Raw genomic sequence first — 10,328 nt, 5'->3', positions numbered from 1 at the left:
ATTCAAAATCCTTCCGCATTCGCAGACTCCGGTTTAAAAAAAAACTTAGCTGCGATCCAGAATCGCCTAAGTATTAACTTTCTCCGAGTGTGCACTTAACGTCACGCTCGGGGACTTAGCTGCGATCCAGAATCGCCTAAGTATTAACTTTCTCCGAGTGTGCACTAAACGTCACACTCGGGGACTTAGCTGCGATCCAGAATCGCCTAAGTATTTACTTTCACCGAGTGGGCACTAAACGTCGCACTCGGGGACTTAGCTGTGATCCAGAATCGCCTAAGTATTAACTTTCTCCGAGTGTGCACTAAACGTCACACTCGGAGACTTAGCTGCGATCCAGAATCGCCTAAGTATTAACTTTCTCCGAAGTACGCACTTAACGTCGCACTCGGGGACTTAGCTGTGATCAAGAATCGCCTAAGTACAAACTTTCTCCGAGTGTGCACTAAACGTCGCACTCGGGGACTTAGCTGCGATCCAGAATCGCCTATGTATTCACTTTCTCCGAGTGTGCACTTAACGTCGCACTCGGGGAATTAACTGCGATCAAGAATCACCTAAGTACAAACTTTCTCCGAGTGTGCACTAAATGTCACACTCGGAGGCTTAGCTGCGATCCAGAATCGCCTACGTATTACCTTTCTCCGAGTGTGCACTTAACGTCTACGTGCACTCGGGGACTTAGCTGTGATCAAGAATCGCCTAAGTACAAATTTTCTCCGAGTGTGCACTAACCGTCGCACTCGGGGACTTAGCTCCGTTCAAGAATCGCCCTAGTACAAACTTTCTCCGAGTGTGCACTAAACGTCGCACTCGGAGACTTAGCTGCGATCACGAATCGCCTAAGTACAAACTTCCTCTGAGTGTGCACTTAACATCGCACTCGGAGACTTGTCTGCGATCAAGAATCGCCTAAATAGAAAGCTTCCTTCGAGTGTATCTCACTGATCCACTCGGAGGCTTAGCAGACCCTCATTGAGGCTCATGTAGATGTCAAGACAACTGACAATTACATGAGTAGCAGAACCTCATTGAGGCTCATGTAGATGTCAAGACAACTGACAATTACATGAGTAACAACTGGCTCCGAGCACGACCTTAGAGTCGCACTCGAAGACTTAGCCGCGATCACGAATCGCCTAAGTACACAATTGCCTTCGAGTGTATCCTACAGATCCACTCGGAGACTCAGCAGACCCTCAATGAGGCTCATGCAGATGTCAAGACAACTGACAATTACATGAGTAGCAGAACCTCATTGAGGCTCATGTAGATGTCAAGACAACTGACAATTACATGAGCAACAACTCGCTCTGAGTACGACCTGACAGTCGCACTCGAAGACTTAGCAGCGATCACAAATCGCCTAAGTACTCGATTGCCTTCGAGTGTATCCTCCAGATCCACTCGTAGATTCAGCAGACCCTCAGTGAGGCTCATGCAGATGTCAAGACAACTGACAATTACATGCTCCGCATGTTTTCCATTGGCTTCACCAAGAAACGCCAAACAAAAACCACGAGCCAAAATCGTGTCAACAATTCTTTGGCAAAAGAAGAGCAAAAGATTCAATTCAAATTCAAAGTTCGTCTAAAGATAGTTGGTTCGGTGTAGATCAAGCTTATCCACACCGAACCACGAATGTGACGGCCAACAGCAGTGGCCAAAGTTTCATACAGCTAACACTCGGCATACCGAGGTAAAAGTTTTCTTAAACGTCGTCAGGACTGGCACTGGGACTGGCAGGCTCCACAAAAGTGTCGAGGTCGATCCCGTCTGCGATGCGAGTGGCGCTCTCAAGGAAGGTCTCCATGAAACCTTCGAATCGAAGCTTTTTGGTGTTGGCGACTTGCAATGCCTTCAGCTTCTCTTCGCGAGCCTCCTTGCAGTGCACTCGGACCAGCGACAGCGCCACGTCCGCACCACAGCGAGCCGCAGATTTCTTCCATGCCTGCACTCGGTTCGGGACCTCCTCCAGCCGAGTCATCAAACCTTCCATCTCTTGCCGAGACTCGTCTTCAGGCCAAAGCTCCTTGTCGATTCGGCCGACGACCTCTCTCAGTCGACCGATGAAAGGTCCCACTTTTCCTAGGCGAATGTGCGCTCGGAGCAGGTCTTGATTGGCGTCCTCGCCGAGTGGAACATTCGGAAGAATCGACCGCTCAACGTCAGCTGCCTTAGCCTCAGCGTCCATGCAAAAATCTGCAGAGACAGGTTAAGCACAGAGTGAAATACACAGTCAAGAAGCACTCGGAAAAACAGAACTTACCTTCGAGAAGCGCTATCATCTTCCTTGCCCAGTCACTGACGTAATTCTCCTGTGCTATGCATCGCCTGTTCAACACCTGCATCTGTCCCATCAGCTCGGTCCTTTGTTTCCCCATTTTCTCCACTTCAGCCGCCAATGCCTTGTTTGCCTCACGGGATTCCTCCAAGGATTTTTCTCGTTCAGCCAGAACATCCTTCAGATCAGCCAAGGCAAGCATTGCTGCATCCAGTTCCGCAGCAAACTGAACCTTTTCAGCCCTCAAAGTCTCGTACGCTGATCCCATCTCGCAAGTTTTCTGCAAGTCAGCGCCAAGAGACGATCAGACAAATTCAACAAGGACAACAATAAAAATTCGAAGTTCTTCAGACCCCTGCCGACGCAAGCAGTCGACAGCTGTCTCAGGGACTACACCCAGTGGGTTCACTAAGAGTGACCCCACTGGCATGAAGCTCAAACAGGCCCGCCCTATTGAGATACATAACAACAAAAAAGCCTATGAGGTTACTACTACCCGACCTGAGTAAAATTACTCTCGGGGACTCATCCAGTAGGTGCAATCAGAGTGCCCCCACCGGTAACATTCGAAAAGATTAGTTTTGATCTCATCAAGTTAAAGAAAATGTATATAAAGACAACTGCTGGTGCAAGCACTCGACAGAAGTCTCGGGGACTACACCCAGTGGGTTCACTAAGAGTGAACCCACTGCAAAATAATCATACGGTATCCGAGTACATTGCTTAAACACCCAGTGGGTTACAAGAGGAAAGTAAATACTTATTAGCCCACTTACTCGGATATCGTCCCGGAGTTCCAAGCTTCGCTTGTACACAGACGTGATGGAGTCGTACGCTCTCTTGGCGTCACCCGCCATCAACTCCGCCTGCACCATGGCCTCCTTGGCAGCTCCCACCTGATCTTCCGGGAGGCGCCGGGCGGCGTACTGGACAGTCGACAGACCTAGCACCACAACAGAATCCTTGGGCATCCCAAGTCCTGCTCCAGTCGGTTCAGCAGTGATAAGTGCCGTTTCAGTCGACGGCATCGTCTCAGTTGGTGGCGCGTCCATGGCAGGAGTAGTAACCGGTGGAACAGCCTCAAGGACAGGCACCGGAGCTTGCTTGGGCCTCTCCTGGTCGTCCTCCTCTACGGGAATCACCTCTGAAGGAAACCCGACCGAACGATGTGAGATCACAGGAAAAAAAACAAGACCAAAGACATAATTCATGATGCAATAATGTAAAGCTCTCGGAATCGCCACGACGCACCTGGCTGGGATGTGACAACATTATCCATGTCCATGGGATCGTCCCCCTGGCGTGGTGGAGAGGTGGCGGAGGTGGCAGCTCTGTCGAGTAAAATTCATTCTACCGATAAGCATGAGTTCAATCAAATACTGGAAGAAGATGGAAGAACAATGCACTTACGATGAGGCGACGGGAACGACGATCCTCATCCGCGGCAAAGCCTTCCGAGGCTTGGATCCACTCGGTTTGGCCACCTTAGAGGGCTGGCCCGCGGGCTCAGCAGCAGAGTCCCTGGTCCTCTTTGTGCTCCGAGCACTCGGAACCACGGGAGCAGCTGGCGAGGCACTCGGAACCACAGGGACGGCTGGCGGAGCACTCGAGGCCGCTGGCGGAGCACTCGAGGCCGCTGGAGGAGCCGACGGAGCCACGGGTTCGTGGCGGCGTTTGGTTCGAGGCTCTAGAGGTGGCTGTGGCGAGTTCTGCTCCTCATCTTCCCCCTCTTCTTCTTCGGACTCCTCCTCCGTCTCCCCACTGTCGGAGACGTACTCGACGCTCTCCACGCTGCCCTCCTGGCTGCCTTCCTCCTCCTCGGCCGGATTTCCGTTCGAGACAGGAGAAAACCAGTTGGTCCACGCCTGCACGAGATACAGTCGACAACATCAGATGTCAGACAGTAATACGAGAAAAAGAGATAAATCTAAGACAATTGGGTGCACTCGACAAGTTATACTCACCTCATTCGGAGGAGGGTTGTCCGCGCGGAAGGGCTTCACTCGCCGGGATCCTCTGGGATTATCGCAGGCGCTTGTGATGTTGAGGACCCACGACGCCACCAGCTCCCCGGTCACGCACTCGGGGTTAGTCCGAGTGGAGTCCTGAGGCCCCGTGTAGTGCCACATGGCGTGGTGTCGAGCTTGCAGAGGCTGGATACGCCGACCCAGAAAAACCCCCAGCAAATCTATGCCAGTGACTCCCTTTCGGACGACCTCTACAAGCGCTTCGACCAGAGGCTGGATCTGGATCTTCTCCATCTTCGTGAGCGTGAGTTTCCTAGGCGGAGCCGGTCGGTCTAAGCTAAAAGGTGGTAGTCCACTGGTGGCATTCGGACTAGCAACGTCCTGGCAGTAAAACCAAGTCGACTGCCAGTTCCTAACAGATTTAGACAGCTGAAGAGCGAGATAGCTACTTTTACTTTTCTTTTGAAAGCCTAAGCCTCCGCAGAGCTGGAGGAGGTGAGTTTTGTCATCCGACTGGCTCAGCCTTTTTATGGTTTGGAATCTAGCAGAGAAGATGTGCTTAAAAAGCCCCCAATGGGGAGGACAGCCGATAAAGCACTCGCATAGCACGACGAAGGCAGAGAGATGGGCTATTGCGTTGGGAGGAAAATGGTGGAGCTGCGCCCTGAAGTGGTTCAATATACCAATGAAGAAGGGATGAGGAGGCAGAGAGAAGCCTCGGTGCACATGACTGAGCAGCAAGACGCGCTCCCCCTCCTGGGGCGCCGGCTCAGTCTCGCCCTCCGCCAGCAACCTCCACGTCTTGTGCTCGATCATGCCGTGCTCCACCAGCTCCAGCATGTCCTCCTCCGTCACCGTGGAGGGGAGAAAACCCCCTGGATCCAACCCGCCGGCAGTGCTCGCTGCCGCCGCTGAGCAGGAGCTGCCGCCTTCCCCTTCTTCTTCCGCGCCTCGAGCTTGCTCGTCTGCCCCTTTGTCATGGTGGAGGCTGCAGACCCGCAGGGAAGAAGGAGAAGGAAAGAGCTTGTGATGCGCAGGAGGTGGCGAGAGAAGCGGAGCAAGTGCGAGCTATCAGGCGAGTGCAACGAAAAAACCTCGCTGTAGAGGTTTAAATAAGGTTCTGACTGGGTCACTAGCAGGTGGCCCCGAAATATTATCCCCCGACCGGTCGCTGCGATATTAGTGGAGGAGATGAAGGCGCGGAAATCGAGGCGACAGATACTACTCGATTACGATGTCGTCACCCCCGCCGAGCGCGCGGCAACCGAAATTGGAGGATCCCGGAAAATACACCGCTGTCAGTTGACTCGTCACGTCAAAAGATACCACGGAAGCACTCGGACCCTGACGGTTCGTTTTACAAATACATCCACTCGGATCGATCACTGGTCAAGAAGATAAAATGGATCGAGGCAAACAACGCCAAAGTCGCATCCGTACCAGTCGGATCCGTACTCCGAGCATCGCTTCGTCGTTCCAACCCCAATCCATTCGGGGACTAATGATGGGGTTATAGTCCTAGGGTAGGGTCATAGGCCTGCCATATGAGTCCTACCCAAGGACTACCCTTCATAAGGGATAAGGCCCTTAGTCAGTTCCGACTGAATTAAGGACTTCCCATCATCCAGTCGGTGACGATTCCTCCATCATCCAGTCGGAGACGAGCATTCGGAGCATATCGAACTTACCGACTGGATTCCACTCTGTGCATCGTAACCCCCCTGGAGGGCAACGGTCATACGTTTCCATGTACCTTTATTAGCATTTAAGACATACGTTACCTGTAACGTAGGCATTTATTCGCCACTACTCCATCCCTGTGCACCGAACCGTTGTGAAGGGCAGCGCATTCTATATAAGCCGCCCTTCCCCACTGGTGCAGGGGTTAGCAATTCACTCAAATCCATATTCCACTCGACAACAAGCTCCCAAGAGCACTGAGACGTAGGGCTTTTACCTCCACCGTAGAGGGGCCTGAACTCATACAACCTCGACGTACCTAAGGCTCTGCCCATCCTTTCGTATCCTACACATCTACTGTCAGACTTATACCCACGACATCAGTTGTCTTGTGCTGAGACATTTCTATGTGACATTGCAGGTCCTTTCCCAACATGTATCGGCTCCGAGCCAAGGACAAGATTAAGATGGCAATCAAGCGTGGGTTCAGCGACGAGGACGAGGAGGAAATGACACAGATGTCAGACGCAATGAACTTAAAGGAGGCCACTCTTGCGGACAAGATCACAAAGGAAGCTTTGTCTAAGGTTATGGCTCATGGCTCACAGGGAAGCCTCTGCCCTGACAGCTGCCCCGCGGACCGCGACAGCTCCCTTCCCTGTCCTGGAGAACGCCACAGGCCCGACCCCTACCCTCAAAACTGCCCCGACCTTCGCCCTGGTCCGAGCCATCCACTAAATCTGGTATAAAAATATCTTTAGTTTCTTTCTAAATACATGTAGGTAGATGGTAAATAATCTAGCAGGAATAAATGATGAGGCTTCTCTCTTTTAACTATACTCTGCGTATGTATGGTGGTTTGGATGTTACCTGGCTTCATGACTTTCGATGTCTTCTGAATATATCTAATTTTCATTTTAATAGGTTTACATGATGTGTGATCTCTTTTGCATTCTTCACAGGCGAAAGAACTGTTGTACAGATGGGCAGTTAGCACAAGGCAAAGATTTTAGGAGAATGTTCGCATCAACAGGGTTTTTCAATTTCCTTTTGTTTTCAGTTCCCTTCCTTATGATGATCAGTCACAAACCTTAAAATGTAGCTGAGTTTTTTTCATTGAAACTGGCTGAAGGGGACCGGTAAATGGTAAGGGGAGACGTTTTCCCGTGGTATGTGAATCAAATCTTGTGGTTACGATGGGATGGCTTTATCTTGTTCTGTAACAGGGGAAACATGTACATGTGTGATCACTCAGAGATGTCGTGGTGGCCGTGTATGATTTCGTGTTTATGTGAGATGATCGTATGGTTTTCTGTTGTCGAGGAAAACCCATCATATCCAGTCGGTCTGCATCTGTTGTGACGACGTAGAAGGCGTGTTTGATAAGAGAAAATCCTATTGTGTTTACATATGAAACGCCTGTACGTCGCCTCACCAATATCTGCAGCGCCGCCGTCGCGCCCGCGCGTGCGCTCCTCGCCTCCGGCCATCGCATCGTCGCCCCGCCCTCGCCATCGAGCTCGAGCTCATGCATCCCTCCTCAGAGGCGTACTATCATTGGGCCCGCGGAGAAGAGGCGGAGGGGGCCAAGTGTAGTCGGGGTTGTCGCGGCTAAGGAAGTGTCAGAGTCAACGGGGGAGAGAGAGAGGGGGAGAGAGATGTAAGCAGGAAGAAAGATGTGAGGGGCTGACATGTGGAACCCTTGGCCACGTCAGCGTATTGTCCATGTAGATATGCCATGTGGACCCGACAGCTGGGCCAGCACTGTCAGTTTTCCTATTACTCGCGCGTCACAGCTCGTTTAGTGCTTTTTGTTACTCACTTGTCACACAAGTGATTGTCTTTCGTTATTCTCTGCAAAGATGGTGGTATTGGAGTACCATAGTCACAAATATGATGGTTTTCAGCAATTTACTCTCGCAGAGGAGCTATTCACCCATTTAGACTTTTGTATTTTCGTTTTCCTTGATCTGACCATTCCTGACACACTCGAAGCTTGTGAACCTTTGCTGCTTCATAATAAATGAAGGAGGGGAAACCCCTCTTTTTGAAAAAAGCCGGTGCGACGGCCGAACGGTCGGGCCGGTCTTGCGCGGCTGCGCCCCTGCACTGCTGCCGCCCGTATTGCCGGTGCTTGCCCCCGTCGACCGTCCGCATCGTCAGTGCCCGCCCCCGTCGGCCGCCCGCTTCGCCGGTTCCAGCCTCCGCCTGTGATCCTCGTCGCCTTCTGCCATGGCTGGGCTCGCGTGTATACAAGTGTTGCAAGCTTTATCTAAAAAAGCTTCAACCATGGACAGAGAAAACTTCAATCGGCTATGCCCAGCAAGGAAAGCTGCAACCGTAGTTGCATTTTGCTACTACCGACTAACTTTTTTGCTACATCCATCAAGGTGGACCTACGACCCAATGACGACTGCAACAATTTTTTGCTGCAACCGTAGTTGCATTTTGCTACTACCGGCGAATTTTTTTGCTACATCCATTGAGGCGGTGTTGCGACCTCGCGACTACGACGGTGATGATTTTGCTGCAACCAGATTTTTGCTGCATCCGTGGTGAAAATTTGCTACATCGCTGCTTGTTTTTGCTATCATCGATGATTTTTGTTGCATGGCTCAATCTGACGGTCAACACGGTTCGATCTACGGCTCGCACGCAGCAAGGCAAATAGAAGCTCGCAGCCACCGTAACTCGGACTGAAACTGAACTGAATTCCACCGTAACTCGGACCTGTCGAAACAAAATAGCCAACGCAGGGCATGGATCCATACGGAAGTTCCTCCCTCCCCATTCTCCATCATCGATCTCTGCTTCCTTAGTTCCGCCGCCTCCCCATTCTCCTTCATCGATCTCTGCCTCCTTAGTTCCGCCGCCCTCTCCAGCAACCAAAGTAGTTCGTTTGTCGAGCTAGCGCCGGCCATGGCCGTCCTCAAGCGACCTGCCGCTGTCCTCGACGCCGGCCACGGCCACGCGACGGCCGCTCAACATCGACAATCGCCGTCGTGCTGCAAGAGGAGCCGCGCCTCCATCGGGAGCACCGACGACTACGAGAAGGTGGCCTGCCTAGGGAAAGGCGGCTTCGGCGTCGTCCACAGGATGCGCCACCGCGTCACCAAGAAGAACGTGGCCGTCAAGTTCCTCTCCTCGCCCGACGACACCGACGTCGTCAAAGATCTTGAGCAGGAGGCACGATTCCTCGAGGCCTGCGACGGAAACCCCTACGTCGTCGGCTTCGAGGGCCTGGTGTGCGACCCAGCAACCGGCGACACCGCAGGCCTCGTCATGGAGTACGTCGAGGCGTCGAGCCTCTGGTCTTTGCTGTGGGACAGGCGCGAGCGCGACGACCCGCCGCTCCCGGAATCCACGGTGCGCGACTTCATGTGGAAGCTCCTGACCGGTGCCGACAAGATGCACGAGCACGACCGCCACATCGTCCACCGCGACATCAAGCCAGCCAATATCCTCGTCGGGAAAAACCTGGAGCTCCTTAAGATTTGCGACCTCGGGCTGGCCATGTCCATGGCCGACTGGCCGCCGTACAACCGGGCCGGCACGGCGTCCTACATGGCGCCCGAGATGATCCTGGGGAAGAAGGACTACGAAGCGGTCGTGGATACGTGGTCCATCGGCTGCGTCTTTGCCGAACTGCTCACCGGCAAGACGCTGTTCAATGGCTACCTCGAAGATGACGACGAAGACGAGACAACGAATGACATAAGGCAGCTGTGGAGCATCTTCTGTGTGCTCGGGATGCCGGACGAGAGGACGTGGCCGGAGTTCAAGTCGCTGCCGCTCACCGCCGACGTGCTGAAACGGCTACCAGCGGGGTACAAGCACAGCCGGCTCCGGTATTTGTTCCCTGAAGACAAGCTGTCCGAGGAAGGATTCCAGGTGTTGCAAGGGCTCCTCACGTGCAACCCCAACGAGCGACTGACGGCAGCCGACGCGCTGAAGCACCCATGGTTCGATGCTCCTCGTTCCGCCGACGCCGCCGCTGAGAAGCTCGACTCTCTGTCGTTTCTGAAAGAGAAGACACCAAGGATCAAGTTCATCCCTCCGGCGATGCCACGACAGAAGAATCTACACAAAATTCCAGTTGCCGTGTGGAACGCAGCGCAACGAGTGTAATTAGACTATGTAGATCAGTATTCAGAGATGTAAATGTGCTTGGATGATCGTTAATGTTGGCCTGCTTTTCTGAATTCTATGAGTCACCATGCGCATGTTCAGAGAATCAGAGATGTGTAATTATGAGGCTGTGTTCAGAGATCCATTAAAGTGCTGACATGTTGTTTACATGAACAGTTGTTATTGAGTCATAGTGCACACTTTATGCTGTTTTTCCAAAATCCAGAACTGATGATAAACATGTACTAGTACAACCTCATACAGTTCAG

General features: G+C 52.4%; 1 protein-coding gene across 1 annotated transcript; it reads left to right on the top strand.

The window, feature by feature from the left end:
- Positions 1–8,850: 8,850 nt before the first annotated feature.
- Positions 8,851–10,063, top strand: LOC123446874 (putative cyclin-dependent kinase F-2). The gene is made up of 2 exons (XM_045123415.1): positions 8,851–9,998; positions 10,030–10,063. The coding sequence occupies exons 1-2, from the start codon at positions 8,851–8,853 to the stop codon at positions 10,061–10,063; spliced, it is 1,182 nt and encodes a 393-aa protein (XP_044979350.1).
- The last annotated feature ends 265 nt before the right edge of the window (positions 10,064–10,328 follow it).

The sequence above is a fragment of the Hordeum vulgare genome, chromosome 4H (assembly GCF_904849725.1).
Source record: "Hordeum vulgare subsp. vulgare chromosome 4H, MorexV3_pseudomolecules_assembly, whole genome shotgun sequence".
Classification (NCBI taxonomy): domain Eukaryota; kingdom Viridiplantae; phylum Streptophyta; class Magnoliopsida; order Poales; family Poaceae; genus Hordeum; species Hordeum vulgare.
Note: the sequence above shows the minus strand (reverse complement) of the source record. Positions and strands in the feature narration are given on the sequence as shown.